The 17,965-nt window shown below is 38.3% G+C and overlaps 1 protein-coding gene across 10 annotated transcripts in view; it reads right to left on the bottom strand.

Moving 5' to 3' along the window:
• Positions 1–17,965, bottom strand: part of PATJ (PATJ crumbs cell polarity complex component) — a 399,000-nt gene that overhangs the window by 316,374 nt on the left and 64,661 nt on the right. For all 10 annotated transcript variants that reach the window (XM_064372414.1, XM_064372417.1, XM_064372415.1 and 7 more), the window contains exons 15-17: positions 13,677–13,811; positions 8,595–8,756; positions 2,601–2,732 (exon numbers count right to left, since the gene is read on the bottom strand). In XM_064372414.1, the coding sequence (XP_064228484.1) occupies positions 2,601–2,732; positions 8,595–8,756; positions 13,677–13,811 (429 nt within the window). The remainder of the gene's footprint in view (positions 1–2,600; positions 2,733–8,594; positions 8,757–13,676; positions 13,812–17,965) is intronic.

Raw genomic sequence — 17,965 nt, 5'->3', positions numbered from 1 at the left:
CAAGGTTTAGCTGTGAAGTAAGTAAGATGAGCCCTTTAATTTGAATCAAAGTAGTTATCAACTAAGAAGCACAAAGGCAGAAAGAATATCTAATCCTTTGTTGGCAGAAAATTATATAATTTGTACAGAAACAATTGTCAGTATGTATGCTGCTGATTGTGAGGTAAATGAGATGAAAAGGAAAATCCCAGAATTTTATAAATTTAAAATAAACTTTCAAAAAGCAATAGAAGTTACAATACATACCATTAGTAGCAATGAAGAACAAAAAATTCTACAGTTAGAACTGACTATATGTATTTTTAAGTGTAAAGCTCAGACGGGGGTTTTCCTGTTAAGTAGTAATTAAGTTCTTAAGGATTATCTAGTTTTTCTTTCCATCCTTTACTGAATTTTAAGTTCTAAAACATTTCTCTGCCTTAGTATGTGCACTATTCCAAATACAAAACTTAATAATGTAATTTAAGGGCATCAGAGCAACCATTATGATATAAATATTTATTATGTAAGAATGCAAATATATATAGATTCTTACAATAATAGAAATGGAAACATACCTGAATATCTAAAACCACATCTGAAAGGTGTCTTCTAAATTAAATCCCAATTATCAAATTCCCACTAAATTTGTTCATTCAATTCCAGTTAATTTTGGCTAACCTAGGCTGGATGCAGTGGCTCACACCTGTAATCCCAGCATGTCGGGAGGCTGAGGCAGGGGAAACCACTTGAGGTCAGGAGTTTGAGACTAGCCTGGCCAACATGGTGAAACCCCACCTCTACAAAAAATAGAAAAGTTAGGTGGACATGATGGTGTGTGCCTGCAGTCCCAGCTACTCAGGAGACTGAAGCACAAGAATCACTAGTACCCAGGAGGCAGAGGTTGCAGTGAGCCAAGATTGTGCCACTACACTCCAGCCTGGGTAGCAGAGTGCGACTCTGGCTCAAAACAGAAAAATAAAAATAAAAATAAAGGTCAGGCCTCATTTTGGCTAGCTTAAACTTTATTAAATCATTCTGCAAATATTTATTAACCACCTAGTGGTTCTAGGTAATATAGCTACAATGAGGAGGAAAAAAAGAGTCCCCACCATTTGTTTTATATACCCTAATATTAACCAATATCTAAACTTTCAAAAGCTTAACTGTGTTCAGATTTTTTGATAAAAATATTTCCCAAAATATTTGGAATCAACAATTTATCATTCAGTAATATTCCAAAGAGAAGTTCTAATAAGGAAGAGGGCTATCTGGCACAGAAATATGCCAGCAAAAATGAAATAGATATCTATTTCAGTAAACTTAAATCACATTGCCAAAATATAGACTTTAGGCTGGACACAGTATCTCATGCCTGTAATCTCAGCACTCTGGGAGACCAAAGCAGGCGGATCACTTGAGGTCAGGAATTCAAGACCAGCCTAGCAACATGGTAAAACCTTGTCTCTACTAAAAATACAAAAATTAGCCAGGTGTGGTGGCGGATGCCTGTAATCCCAGCTACTCAGGAGGCTGAGGCAGGAGAATCACTTGAACCCAGGAGATGGAGGTTGCAGTGAGCTGAGATCGTGCCACTGCACACTAGCCTGGGTGACAAAGCAAGACTTCCATCTCAAAAAAAAAAAATAGAATTTAATATTCCTATATAATGCTCAAACTATTTTTCTTTTAATCTATTCCTGATTGCCTTATTATATTAAAAAAAGAATTGATTTTTTAATATCACTTGGCATTTTATGTGCTTTAATAGAGCACATTTTGCTTTACTAAACCACAATGTGTTTAGGCAGCACTAAAGTAGTAAAATATGCATCTTAAAAGTTGAGAGATTTTTTGGCAACAATTTTAATTCCCCCAAATAATCAGCAGTCTAAATATATGACAGTAACTGGTAGAATTGTATAACATATAGATGTCTTGTTGTGACCTTTTACATCTCCCTCCCCCAAATGTATCAGTAATTTTACCCTAGTTATAATTGGAGTAGCTATAAATATATAAATACATAGATATTATGTATTAATATAAATGCAATATAAGACTTCACCAAGAACATTTCTATTTATTTAAGCACACATTGAAATTAATAGGTAAGCTAAACTACAAACCTTCATGTGACAGGGAGGGAGAGGAGAGTATGAATTGGGAACAAATGCTAATGTGTACGGGATTTCTTTTTTGGGTGTTGAAGATGTTCTAAAATTAGAATGTGGTGATGGTTGCACAACTCTGTGAATATACTAAAAACGACTAAACTATATGCTTAAAATGGGTGAATTTTATGGTATGTGAAATATATCTGAATAAAGCCAAGGAATAAAATTCCTCCATATAAACAAGTTCATCAAGTTCCCATCTCTAAAAGCACCGATGGATATATAATTACTGCTTCCCTTATTGTCCAGTTCCTATATAATCCATCACTTTACTCACTAAGGGAGCCATTAATTTTAAAGATAACAATTGAAAGTAGTATAATATTCCATCTTTGGAATTCAGTTTTGCTTAAGTCAATAGGTGTCTTAAACAATTACAACTTCACATAACTTTAACATAAACCAATCACTCCAAAGAAAACACCTCTATACAGGTTCTTATACCTGGTAATCCAAAATGCTGAATCCCAAACCTTTACGATCTTTTACTAGTTCAACAATCTTGACTTCAGGAGACCACAGTGCTAATTCCCCATCATCTTCTTCTTCAGTATTGATATCCACATTGTGGTCAACCTGAAACACCAAAGAAGATAAATGTTTCAAAACACACTATGCTTCAATTCTGAAAAGAATGCACATATCAAGAATCTCACAGCTTCTTCTCAAACTGGGAATTCTCTTTGGCATGCGTAGTTTTCTCTTTAGTCTTTATAGAAGGGGCATGCTCTGGGGCACACACACTCCAGGATAAGATCTTCATAAAAATTCAAGCACTTAAAAATTCAGATTGTTCATACAGTTTTTTATTAATGTAAAGAATCTATTTCATTCAAAGTATTAACACTGACCTCTTATACTTCAATGAGTTCTGTCATCCCATTAGAAGCATAAAAGGAAAAATATGCAATTTAAGTAAATGAAAACATCATACAAAGTAGAAGCTTCTAAGATTTGTAAGTAGCAATACCTGGATTCATAATTACAGAGAAAGACAGAGAAAGAGATGTCAACCCAGAGAGAGGCTGGAGCAAGACAGGGAAACCACTTCTGCTGGCTCCAAAACTTGACTAGAAAATAAGGTGAGAAAAAAAAATACAAGTCTTTGGACATCATATAGGTCTAAAGATAAAGAAAAATCACTGAGTTGAAATAATGAAAATCTGATCTTAGAAGAAATAGGACAGCACAACTGCCCAGCATACAGGTCCTTTGTCACTTTTCTTGATTTTACTCCTGAAAGCCCCTCTATTCTAGACTCCCCGTCTTTTTAGGAAGAAGAGTCACTGCTATGTCAAATTCCAGGAAGTTAAATGAGAGGGTCAATGAATCCACTATGCAGAAGAATAGCTGCTTCAAAAAACCTTCTGTTTTTATACGAATTATAGCATTGGACTGTTGTTTTCATCTGATTGGCATTCCCCAAAATACTCTACACTTCTATCTAAAGCTCAAAAATTATCTTTTATAGCCCAAGCAACAAACAAAATTCCTGGCTCCTAAGCTAGAATGGAAACTCTGCGAGGGATACCATAGAGTTACCAGGGTTATCAGCTCAACCCATATAAATGCCTGGCTCATAGTAGGCACACAATAAATATCTGTTTAATATATTAAAAATTACCTATCTTGGAGTGTGTTTCTCTTGAAACTCTTTCTCAATAAAGGTACCAAGTAAATAATTTTTAAAAGTAGACTTCTTAAAACTTTGGGTGACCAAAGTAAATAAAAATGCATCATCTCTACAAACATAATTTTGAAATACCTGTATAAGAGAATCAATTTAATGTAATCAAAAAAAGGAAAGGAAAACTCCTCTATAATTAGGAAAATTGCTAGTTAGAAAAATTATTTTATTTATCTATTTATGTATATATTTACTCTTTCCAACATTTATTTTAGGTTCGGGGGTATGTGTGCATGTTTGTTACATGGGTAAATTGTGTATCACAGGAGTCTAATGCACAGATTATTTTGTCACCCAGGTAATGACCATGGTACCTGACAAGTAGATTTCTCATCCTTATCCTCCTTCTACCCTCTACCTTCAAGCAGGCCCCAGCATATATTGTTCACTTCTTTGCATCCATGTGTACTCAATGTTTAGCTCCCACTTACAGGTGAGAACATGTGGTATTTGGTTTTCTGTTTCTGCATTAATTTACTTAGGACAATGACCTCTGGCTCCATTCATGTTGCTGCAAAAACATGATTTCATTCTTTTTTATGGCTGCATAGTATTCCATGGTGTGTATGTACCACATTTTCTTTATCTAGTCCACCGTTGATGGGTATTAGGTTGGTTCCACGCCTTTGCTATTGGGATGAATATACACATGCTTCTTTATGGTAAAACAATTTATATTCCTCTGGGTATATATACAGTAATGGGACTGCTGGGTTGAATGGTAGTTCTGTTTTAAGTTCTTTGAGAAATCTCCAGAATGCTTCCGCAGTGACTGAACTAATTTACATTCCCACCAGCAGTGCTGGGTGTTTCCTTTTCTCCACAACTCCCCCAGCATCTGTTATTTTTTAACTTTTTAATAATGGCCATTCTGACTGGTATGAGATGGTATCTCATTATCGTTTTGATTTGCATTTCTCTAATGATCAGTGATATTAAGCATTTTTTCATATGGTAGTTGGCTACGTGTATGTCTTCTTTTGAGAAGTGTCTGTGCACGTCCTTTGCCCATTTTTTAATGGGGCTGTTTGTTTTTGCTTGCTGTTTTAAGTTCCTTATTAAAGACTCTGGATATTAGACACTTGTCAGATGCATAGTTTGCAAATATTTTCTCTCATTCTGTAGGTTGCCTGTTTACTCTGTCGATAGTTTCTTTTGTTATGCAAAAGCTCTTTAGTTTAATTAAGTCCCACTTGCCAATTTTCGTTTTCGTTGCAATTGCTTTTGGAATCTTCATCATGAAATCTCTACCAAGGCCAATATCCATAATGGTAGTTCCTAGGTTTTCTTCTAGGGTTTTTATAGTTTTAGGTTTTACATTTAAGTCTTTAATCCATCTTGAGTTGATTTTTGTATATGGTGAAAGGAAGGAGTCCAGTTTCAATCTTCTGCATATGGGTCACCAGTTTTCTCAGCAATATTTTCCAAATAGGAAGTCCATTCCCCATTGCTTATTATTGTAGGCTTTGTCAAAGAGCAGATGATTAAAATGTGGCACATATACACCATGGAATATCATGCAGCCATCAAAAACGATGAGTTCGTGTCCTTTGTAGGGACATGGATGAAGCTGGAAACCATCATTCTCAGCAAACTGACACAAGAACACAAAATCAAACACCATGTTCTCACTCATAGGCGGGTGTTGAACAATGAGAACACACGGACACAGGGAGGGGAGCACTACACACTGGGGTCTGTTGGGGGGAAATAGGGGAGGGACAGTGGGGGGTGGGAAGGTGGGGAGAGATAGCATGGGGAGAAATGCCAGATATAGGTGAAGGGAGGAAGGCAGCAAATCACACTGCCACATGTGTACCTATGCAACAATTTTGCATGTTCTTCACATGTACCCCAAAACCTAAAATACAATTTAAAAAAAAAAGAGCAGATGATTATGATGTGCACCTTTATTTCTAGGTTCTCTAACCTGTTCCATTGGTGTGTCTATTTTTTTTTTAACCAGTACCATGCTGTTTTGGTTACTATAGCCTTGTAGTATAGTTTGAATTTGAGTGTGTGATACCACTGGCTTTGTTCTTTCTGCTTAGGACTGCTTTAACTATTTTGAGCTCTTCTTTTGGTTCCAAAAAATTTTTCTACAAATTTCCCTAATATTTAGAAATACTTTACAATAGTTTTTTTCTCTAATTCCATGAAAAATATCACAAAAATAGCATTGAATCTAAAAATTGCTTTGGGCAGCATGGTCATTTTAACACTATTGATTCTTCCTATCCATGAGCATAGAATGTTTTCTATTTGCGTCATTTCTGGTTTCTATCAGCAGTGTTTTATAATTCTCATTGTAGACATCTTTCACCTCTCTGGTTAACTGTATTCCTATTATTTTATTCTTTTTGTGGCTATTGTGAATGGGATTGCATTCCTAATTTGGCTCTCAGCTTGCATGTTACTGGTGTAAAGAAATGTTACTGATTTTTTTACAGTGATTTTTGAATCCTGAAACTTTGCTGAAGTTGTTTATCAAATCTAGGAGACTTTGGGCAAGAGACTATGGGGTAGAAAAACATTTTTAAAATTAGGATTGGTCCAGATCTTAAACTGTCACTGCAGGACATGGGTGGTCAATAACCAATCCATCGTGGATTGAACCTCAACATGGGAACAATCTGAAGTTGAAAACTTGAAATGAGTGGAAACGTCACGGATCAATAACCTCTACATATTTCAGTCTAATGTGTGGAAGTGATATCCTTAAAAAGAAAACACTTATGTCTTCCAACAAAAAGTAAAGTTCCAATGGCTAATACAACATGATTGATGTTTTACTGGGGCATTTAATACCCTCACTGATTAATGAGCATTAGAATTTTGGCTGAGCTGCCTAACCAGATAGGGTTTAAGAACATAAGATGGTATTAGGAGAAATGAAAAAAGAGACAGATGGAAAAAGAGCCAAGACTTTAAGAAACCACATACAATTACAAAACCTGTGTTTATAGAAATTTCAAGGCATTCAAGGTGCATAAGATATTATACTGCAACCTGAAATATATCACTTTGATACAATCAATTCTGCATAACTCCTGTATTTACAGAATGGAAAGCAATCAACTAATGGGCAGCAAGGCTGACATTTAGCATAATTCAAAGCTGTTGTTCACCATTGTGGTAAAACATGACAGATGGGGGCACAGAGTCAGCAAGTGGGGTTTGTGATTTACACACCTTGAAAGTTTAGATGAAAGGCATTTTTATTAGCCACTGACATTTCATTTTGGTAAGGATAGCAAAAGTCACAAAAGTGTGGCACTTGAGTCTCCTCCCTGAAATATTTTTTTATAAAAGTTAAACTTTTTTTAAAAAAGAGTCAACCAATAATTAAAAATTTACCAAGCCACTCTTATATGCCTAATATAGAATAAAAACACTATTAATAGAAAATAATTTTGAGATATGGCCTTTGCCGATAAGGAGCTAACAGTCTTCTTGGATAAACAAGATTACTACATACTGAAGTATCTATAAGACAGTGTTAGACTCTTATGTACTTCAGGACATAAGAAAACAAAAACGGATGGACTAGTGGAGACTTAAACAGCCATAGCCCACTGTTACTGAGCACTTCCCACGTGCAAGGCATTGTGTTCAGAACTTGTACACATTACTGCATTTCCTGCTTGCACAAACTCATGAGATGGGTAAGTATGGTAAGTATCACCATTTTTTCAAAGGAAAAATATGAACAGAAAGTCAAGTTATTTGACCAAAGATTTACAATTATTAGATAGTAAAGGCAGGATTAGGTTCATGTGTACTGAAATCCAGAACTTAAGTATAAGAGAAGGCCTCATGTATCTAAACTTGTGTTTAGTGGAATTACAATCTAAAAGAAATTGAAAAGGGGGAAAGGTAGCATAAAAGATGAGGTTATCAATAGCATAAGATGGAAAAGTATATGCTCAAAACTCTTCCAGCTAGGTACAGTGGCTTACACCTGTAATCCCAGCACTTTGGGAGGCTGAGGTGGGAGGACTGCTTGAGTCCAGGAGTTTGAGACCACCCTGGGAAAGATGGCAAGACCCTGACTGTACAAAAAAAAATGTTTTAATTATCTGGGTGTGGTGGCAAGTGCCTGTGGTCCCAGCTACTTTGGGGGCTGAGGTGGGAGGATTGCTTGAGCCCAGAAGATCGAGGTTACAATGAGCCATGTTCAAAACACCGCACTCCAGCCTGAAGAGACCCTGTTTCAAAAAAAACAAAACAAAATAAAAAACCTCTTTTCATAATTATAATGCTCTTTAAAAAAAACAAAGAGTACCAAGAGCTTATAAAATGTTATTTCATTCTCTTATCTTCTGAAGGGATTACTGGCAATTTCCAGACTCACTTTGAAATTTATCGTAGAGTTTCTTATTTTTTAAGGCTCTGAAAAAGGGAAGTATATTAGCTATGCAACCCTTACGACACCTCAAACTTGTATAAGACAAACTGAGTTGAATTAGAAATCAAAAGTAATGAATCCAGGCAATTAGTGAAAAAACAAAGGTTCTCTAAAATCAAAATGCATGTATATCAATGTTGGCAACATGTCAAGGAAAGGGAAGGAAAGAGTTTTACGATGTTAAATGAAGAGTAACAATTTGAAATGCTATGCATTGTTGCCTTAGTCAAGCAAAAAAAGAGTAGAGTGAAGGTTTCCTCTCCCTTCATATTGTAGTACAGTCTTCGGGGCATCTTTGATGAATGGGCATGCCTATGGGAACCACACTACATTCACTTAGTACCTCTGGCTCAGGAAGAGAGGTTTCAGTGGGCCTTGGTTCATCTACAGAAGCCTCATCATCAAACAACCTCCGACAGCAAACCAAAGTAAAAGGGGGTGGCACTTCTTTAAGAAAGGAGACTGCTTCTCGGCGAGATTTTCCATACAGCTGCATGCCATTGACCTAGGAAGACAAGGAGACAAGTCACAGTTGAGGCAGCCCCAAGTGAAAAAATGAAAATCTCTTATTTATATCAATCTACCAAAATGAAAATAGGACATCATTTTATTTTCCCTGTAAACAAAGGGCCTCGTTTTTATTATATTATTTATAATTAAATAATATGCAAATAAAAATGTTAGAAATCCCTAAAATTTTTTTAAATATAAGGCTAAATCTTTGCTCATCTTTCTGGATAAAGTATAAAATGTGTGCAGAGTACACCCTCACTGGGTAAGGGATCTACCTAATTTTTTGCAGCACTATGGTTTCTCCTTTCAATACTCCAATGTTGTATTCTCTCACCTACCTCTACTCAGCTCTCCTTAAACACACTGAATAGCATTTATAGTCCTTTAAGACTGTTTTCCTTTGCATTTTCATTTTATAAGAATATCACTACAGAAATGTAAGGCTGTTTAAAAAAAACTGCTTAATTTACTGCTTAAAGTATAGCTAACAAATATAGAACAGTTGGCTGTCAAAATTTAACATCAGTAAACAATATTCTTTCCTATACATTCTTAATACCAACCTAGAAAAATAACTTCCACTGAAAAGAAATATACATACCTCTGCATAAGTTACATTCTTATATGATCTGCTGATACAGCAATCAGTACATTATTTTAAAAAATAATTTTTAAAATAATTTTATGCTAGTGTCTCACATGTTTAAAAGAAAAAGTATTTTTTATTAATGATCAATCCTTGTCACCAAAAAATTATCTAAATTTCATATTACTTTTGGTGCATAACAATAATACTTGGCATCAAAGATGATTTGGCTAAATAATTCTAATTTTTCATATATATGACTTGAATTCAAAGTCCTTTCAGTTCTAACTATAGGTCTCTAAAAGCTGATCTGTCTGCTACTCCCAAAAAGCTGAGGCATGAACAGAATCCAGATAACAAATAATCTTTTCACATCTGATTCCTACCCTCCTAAGAGGGATTAGAAGTATTATTTGTTTTAAAGATATTTTTAGTCTGGCATTAATTTCTAATAGGTGTCGTGCTAATGTTCAGATAACTGGCCAGCCTGACTTTACTGGGAGAAGCCCTTCTACAAATCTTTCACTGCACCAGAGAGGAAGAGGACACTGGGCTGCTGGAAACCTTCAGCAGCAGGGTGAGTCTCAGGTCAACCATCCCTGGGAAACACTCTCAAGCCTGTAACATATCAAGCACTTAGCCATCAAGCCAGACATCTCTCCCTGCCTCTTAATTATTTACAAAGAAACCACCACAAGGTGAAGAGACCCACATGCACTTTAGGAAGCTAGCTCTACCGGAAAGTCTTCATGACGAATGAAGAGGTCTAGGGGACAGCAAGCTGATGAAAGGTTTTTCCTTGGAATGACTGCAAGTCAGCCTTTACATAAGAAGAGACAGGGAGGAACCCATCACTGGCCATACTGTATCCATGATTTCAACTGGTGTCACAAGTGCACAAAGTTCTAAAATCAGCTAAATGGGTAACTTACACACAAAAAAAAGCAAGTAGATAGAATCAAAGCAAGAATTCTACCCATACATGAGTATGAATTTATGTTTCACTTCAACAAATTAGAAAGTCACTTTTGGGTTTTTATCTTGGAGTACCTTTAAATATTTATTTATCTCATTACTTATTCATTTGAATTGTCTCCAATTATTATAGCAGTGCCTGGTAGTCCTCCTCACCACTCCATGCTAAAGGGATTGGTCACATTTCCCATTACCAATTCCTATCTAGGGGGATTTACAGCTGCTGTAAATAGCTGTTCTGGGTTGAGACTTGGCACAGTGTTCTAACCCCAAAGCATATTTGTGTTTCTGGTTTTAAGCTCTAAGGAGTACATTAAACACACACATATACACACAAGCACACACACTTTGAGTTCAGGAGTTTATTTGGCTAAGTGTACTGAGATTTTTAAATTTTGTATTTTTGGTTATTCAGAAGAAGCTAATTTTTATTTTAGAATTTGCAATATTTTTCAAGGTCCTTAGACTTCAGACCCTCCTTAGTGCTGTTTTACTCTGACTTTTTGACTGGAAAATGCACACACATACACACTTCAGAGTACAGAACACTGTACAAGTGCTGCCCCACTATTTTACCACATCAAACCCTCATCCCAGCCCATAAGGCTTGTTAATATGCCTTCTTCACAGCGATAATATTGCCAATACCCCACAATGAGATAATGCTTTGTAATTTACATGGATGGTATTTCATTAGATCCTTACAAAGGCATAGTGAAGTAGGCATTGATGAAGGAACTGATTCTCAATAAAGTTAAGTGACATGCCAAGGGACATACAGCTAACCTGCGGCAGTTCAGTCCAAAAGCAGCTTTTCTTACTCCAAACCTGTGCTTCTTTCTTTATCTCAAGTTCTTTCACTAGGTATCTATATTTAAGAATTCAAAAAATCTTCACATTACCTTATTATAGCACCTTCTATTACAAGGTGGTAGGCCCATGGAGCCTAGTCTTGGCTAAAGCACAGAATTCAGCTGATGGCTGGGATCACCTGTACTTGCTCTATTGTGATCCAACCAACATTTCTTTAACACCTACCACATACTAGTAGTGATTTACACTGAATACCACCAAATTTCACACTTAAAAATGGTTAAAATGGGCCAGGCATGGTGACTTATGCCTGTAATTCCAGTACTGTGGGAGGCCAAGATAAAAGAATTGCTGGGGGCCAGGAGTTCAAGAACAGCCTGGGCAAAATAGCGAAACCCTGTCTCTACAAAAAAACTAAAACATGAGCTGGGCATGGTGGCACACAGCTATGGTCCTAGCTACTCAGGAGGTTGAGATGGGAAGATTGCTTGAGCCCAGGAATTTGATGCTGCAGTAAGCTATGACCATGCCACTGCAATCCAGCCTGGGCAACACAGTGAGACTCAAAAGAGGAAAAATGATAAATTTCATGTTATATATATTTTGCCATTAAAAAAAAAAACAAAACAGTAGACCGAGAGCAGTGGCTCACACATGTAATCCCAGCAATTTGGGAGACTGAGGCGGGTGGATTGTTAGAGTTCAGGAGTTCGAGACCAGCTTGGGCAACATAGCCAGACCCCATCTCAAAAAAAAAAAAAAAAAAATGCAAAAGTAAAAGAAAAAAAACAACTGGGCACGGTGGCTCAAGCCTGTAATCCCAGCACTTTGGGAGGCAGAGGTGGGCGGATAATGACATTAGGAGTTCGAGACCATCCTGGCCAACACGGTGAAACTCCATCTCTTAAGAACAAAAAAGGAAAGAAAAAATGATCTAAATTGGTTATACTCATACCTCCACTTATCCCAAACAAATGTATCTCATTTCTTAATACCTAATAACCATATACTATAGCAGTGGTCTCCAATCTACAAATTATCATGGATGACATCCACAAAGATATGCCCGTGCCCAGCCAATAAGATAAAGACCAAAAAGAAAGCATAATTCTAATAAAACAGGGAATTAATCTGCAAGAAGAAGCCCAATACCATTCCCTTGAATACCTCTAAAAATAAGCAACTTACTACATCTTACAACAGGACTCCAATACCCTACCCTCCCATGCTCATGACAGAATTTGATAACTAGTCATAGCACTTTTCCCTCTGAAATTGAAATTCAACCAGAATCCTTCCCTTTATACTCCTTTAGGTGGCTAGACACTACTAATAAATTGCAGTTGCATCCAACATGAGACCTACTTGCTATCCCTGTCATTTCACTGTGAGCAAACATAAATTTTAGAAAAAAAAAAAAAAACTCTAAAATCAGGGCCCATGGGATTCTGATCTTGGCTAAAGCTACTAGGTTGATTCTATCGAATCCAACTGAGGGCATCTTGTGTAACCTAATTCTTGGGGGAACCCTCTTCTATGCAGTCGTTTCGTGTGAACTTTCCCCAAGACCTTTCCTCTCAAGAAAGCCCTTTCAAAGCAGAGGTGCTCTAGAACTGCTTTGATTAAAGAGAGAGGCTGGAGAGCCTGGGCAAGCTCAATAGAGGCTGCCATTTTGAGGGAGACGTCCCAAGGAGAAAACGTGAAAACCAATATGCCTGAGGTCATTCAGCTGTAATCCTTGCTGTTAAAAATAATCAACAGGCGGGCCGGGCACGGTGGCTCACGCCTGTAATCCCAGCACTTTGGGAGGCCGAGGTGGGTGGATCACGAGGTTAAGAGATCGAGACCATCCTGATCAACATGGTGAAACCCCGTCTCTACTAAAAATACAAAAAATTAGCTGGGCATGGTGGCGCGTGCCTGTAATCCCAGCTACTCAGGAGGCTGAGGCAGGAGAATTGCCTGAACCCAGGAGGCGGAGGTTGCGGTGAGCCGAGATCGCGCCATTGCACTCCAGCCTGGGTAACAAGAGTGAAACTCCGTCTGGGCATGGTTGTGGGCGCCTATACTCTCAGCTACTCAGGAAGTTGAGGCAGGAGAATCACTTGAACCAGGGAGGTGGAGGTTGCAGTGAGCCAAGATCACGTCACTGCACTCTAGCTTGGGCAACAGAGCAGGACTCCATCTCAAAAAAAAAAAAGAAGTAATAAATCCCGCAAATAAATGAGACTACATGTGGCAACAAGGCTTAGGGATTCAAATTTTGCTAAAAAAAAGAATATAATATACTACATCAAATTTCTTTCCTAGTCATTCATTTAAATAAAGAACATCTCAGGAGTCCCAAAGATGGGGAAAATGAACTGGTGTATAGCTACTTCTTTATCATCCAATAAGTTTTCATTTTTTTTTTCAGTCTAACAGGTTCACATTACGTTGGCATTGGTGACACCATAACTTAGGAGATTTGTGATGAGAACACATTTTTCTGAAACTTAAAAATGTCTGCCCGTGTCTGTCTTTCCTCATAAATTTTACCTCAAGCAGCTCATCTTCTGGCTGTAGGAGACCCAATGTATCAACAGGACCACCAGGAACAATTGAAGAAATATAATGGTGCCCATCAAAGGAGTCCACTTCCACACCAAGCCTCAGAGTGTGAATAGGCAGCAGCTGTAGCAAAACACAAAGCAATGATCAAACATGACAACAACACATCCTGCTGTTCGTCCTCCATCCAGTGCTATTTTGAAGTGAAAAACTCCACCTCTTGAATCGGATCACCAAAATCCTAAGAGAAGACAATAATGGGAAAACTAGTGTCAGGTAAAATTATGAAGTCATTGGTCATCTTGTTCTCGCTCCTCTTTTCTTTCCAGATTCCCTGGAAATGAAGAGATGGAAGTATACAGTCTTACCTTCAATTCTAAGCTCCAGTCAGTCCACACTTCTGGTAGTCCCCAGTATGTATGCTGTGTTTCACTTTTCTATGGGCTCCACATCCCCCAGAACAACCTAACTTTCCTTTATTATCTAATTAACTTCTACTCACACTTAAATACCACGGCGGGAAGCCCTGATGCCTCCATCTGGGGTTCAAGACCGCCCTGTGCACCTCTCCATCCATCATAGCTCACAACATATTGGGCTTAGAATTTCTTTCTTTTTTTTTTTTTTTTTTGAGACACAGTCTCACTGTGTTGCCTAGGCTGGAGTGCAGAAGTACAGCAGTGCAATCTCAGCTCACTGGAACCTCCACCTCCGGGGTTCAAGCAATTCTCGTGCCTCAGCTTTCCAAGTAGCTGGGACAACAGGCATGTGCCACCACGCCCAGCTAATTTTTTTGTATTTTTACTAGAGACAGGGTTTCACCATGCTGAGAATTCCTAGTTTCTTGATTGTCCCTCCTCCACCCCTTAGTTGAATGGAGAGTTTGTACCTCTAATCTCTATAACCTCAGCCCTGGAACAGTACCCCGCACTAAACATGGGTTCATTAAATGTTATTTGAATCAATCCATGAAAGATAGTGCCTCATCTAAGATGCCCCTTTCCATCTAGCCAATTTAAGTGAAAACATTTCCTATTTGGGAAAGGCAATCATTTACCCATTCTAGGTCTATGAGTGTTCGTATGGGCTAAGACATGAGTCAAGAGCTGAGAAACTCTAGCCAATGTCGAGTAAAGAGATGAGTGTCTTACTTCTACTTATGTTTGTTGGTTGTAACGGTCAAGGGCATTCACCAAACTCCATTCCTCTGACTTTCAAAGACAGACTAATGATTTTTCATTGTGGCCTTATAATCTCAAATACAGTAAATGGTACTAATTATGATTGACAGTTCCTGTATCAATAGTCTGATACCTAAAAATACCAGACCTACCTCTAACTATACTTTATAAGGGAACACCCTCCACAGGGTGGCAGTGCATCCACCATGTGGCTCTCTTCCTATTCTCTGTGATCCTCTATCCCTGAGCTTGCCACCTCCCTCCGTCTTCTGCTTTCAGTCCCCAGAGTGCCACAGGCCTTGCTTCAGACACCATCTGAGGCTCACTTCTGTCCCGCTATAGACATGCAGATAAATGTGCAGTGGCAAGGAGTCTGGCTGACTAAGACCTCAGTGAAGGCATGAGGGACTTCCAGCTCTGGGATAATTTCCTGAAGATTGAGTGCTCTTGATCACTAAGCACTTCAGGATCTACAACCATCTCGGGCAAGAAGATGTTCTAGTTCTCTAAATGGAAGGTGAAGAGTGTTTTTCCTCCTGTTCCCTGTCTGTGCTTTCTCTCTTCCTCACTGCTGCCACTTCATTCTCTTGTCATTGTATCAAATCATGGGTACGGATACGCTAAAGAGACATTAGTTTCATGTAGCAGGACGTCTAGAGGAGGTGAGGAAAAGCTTTCAGAGAAATGTTCCTGAATTAACAGTTTACCACCCATCTCTGCCAACTGTCTTCCTTCCTTGTTTATGAGCCAGATGCGACAGGGCAGAAAGGTGCCAGTGGATCCACCATAGCTCATCCCCAGTGTGGTGCTGAGGCTTATACTGGCTTGAGAGCAGACTACAATTCTCAGTGATTTTGCAAGTCAGTGGTTAAGCACAGCTATCATGAAAAATTAAACCATATAAAGTTACAATCAATAAAAATAAATGTAACAAGTACTCAAAATCCATCACTTCCTAATTATTTTTCACTCTTTTACTAATAGCTATGTTCATGAAGTGATTTATATCTACTATATCTGTACAGAGAGGAACACTCTCTATCAGAACTCAAAGAATACTGAGAGGTGGACAACTGAACGAGACACATGAAATGCTTGATTTGGTTAGCTGCTAAATGCAGGTGGGACAGGTAATTAAACAGCCCTACTCCTGCAGAGAGGCCTGCAGCAATAAAGTGCTACTGTGCATTGCCTCTCAACTCACTGATCAGCGACGCCGTTTTGGTAGCTTCATACCTGCCATGGTGGCAGTATTTACACCACAGATATTTGTACATACTACAAATTGTGGAGCTGTCTTTTTGTTGTTGTTGTTTCCTTTTTGAGAGCTAGAAACTTGCCAGCATACCACGGATCTGTGATATAGTTTGGACAAGATATCCAGCATGTATGTATGGGGTACAAACTATGGGCAAGGCATTGGGCTACGAGCTGGAAATACAAGATGAAGTCTTTGCCCTCCTAGAACTAACATTCAGCATGGCAGACAGATAATAAATAGGCAAAATGGTAAGTGGACAAAGCAAATACATAAATAACCAATCAGCCAACCAACATGCAGCAGGATTATCACAGTTCTGATATGATAAGCAAGGAATACAAGGAAATGCATCCAAGGAATGTATGACTGTTGTGTAAAAAGCAAACAAGCAGTTACTAACTGTGAGAAGTGCTACAAAGAAGTAATCAGGGTCATGGCATCAGAGCACCTGTGGTGGAGGCCATTTTGGAAAGTTGGTCAGAGCAGGCTCCACATTGAAGGGGACACTTAAGGTGAGACTTGAGGGATAACAGTGAGTCAGCCCTACAAAAAAGCCTACTGGGGGATGGCTTGTGGGAGGTGAGCAAAAAGGATAATTGCTAAATTTCTGGTTTGAGCAAATGAGTAAATGGTGGTAACAACTTCTGCATAGAAATAAGTGCCCAAATTAAAACAAAGATCCTGCTATACACACAGAGATCTTTGCTACTTACATAATAATATGCCCTCATCCAAGATAAAAGAGTTAAGGCAAGAAATGGTTCCAATCCTCATCTATTCACATCATGACCCCCATTCCCACCTCCATGGAACAGCTGGAGTCAGGATTCACAGAGGCTCACCCATGTCATCCCGTGCCCTCCAGACATGGGCTGTGCCTTCTAGGCTATTCCCCCAGATATCTGTAAACACCACAGGCTCCCTAGCAAACTTCAATGGTGAGCAAAACACACATGCTCTATCTTCAATCAAGCTGAACAAATAAACCAGAAATGATGTTTACTAAATCTGTCAATCTGAAGGACGCCTACCTAATATTAGTTCTGAATCTAAATCTGAGTACAGCTGCGTTTCTACGATTTCATGTTACATTGCTACAGGCTTCTCTGCGGGAGCAGGACTGTTTAATTACCTGTCCCAGCTGCATTTAGCAACTCAACAAAAAGCGTTGAATCTATCTCCTTCAGTTGTCCACCTCTTTCAGTATGTGGTGTTCTTAGGGAGCAGAAAGTACTGAAATGACAGAGTAGGTGAAAGAGATGATTGGTGCCTCCACACACCGCTGCATGTCATGCTTTCGGATGCTTATTCAACGTGCTTTGTGAGGGGTTTCTATTTAAACTGACAAAGTTAACGAGCAACAGGATTTTCATGATCCTGATATAAGTAAAGGATACAAGGACGTGCATCAAAGGGAAGTGTGACCATGATGTGCTTTATTGTCTGTGTAAAAATGATGAAGATCAAATGAGATCAGGAAGGATTGAGGTCTTCTACCTGCAAGTGGCAAGACTTATGAAACAAACTGCAGCTCATTCATTTTGCACAGAGCTTTACTTTTAGGATACTAAAACAAGATATCAAAATGCTTAAGTGGGAATATAAATGACAGAGCTTCAGGGGAAGAAGAAACTTCTGGAAAGGAATGCTTCAAAAATGTGTCAGTGGGATGGGGGAGGATTCTCCAAAAATGTTGAACTCGACATAAAATAGAACAAGAAGAACCCCACGACTGGTTCTTGTAACTCTCATACACAAAGTATTAAATAGCCATTTATGTTTAAAGATTAGGGAGTTACTAAATTTACCATAAATTAAAAAAAAAACTTTCAAGA

The sequence above is a fragment of the Aotus nancymaae genome, unplaced genomic scaffold, assembly GCF_030222135.1.
Source record: "Aotus nancymaae isolate 86718 unplaced genomic scaffold, 86718_ANA_hifiasm-v0.15.2.pri h1tg000007l, whole genome shotgun sequence".
In the NCBI taxonomy this organism is placed as follows: Eukaryota; Metazoa; Chordata; class Mammalia; order Primates; family Aotidae; genus Aotus; species Aotus nancymaae.
This window is presented reverse-complemented; position numbering and strand designations above follow the sequence as displayed.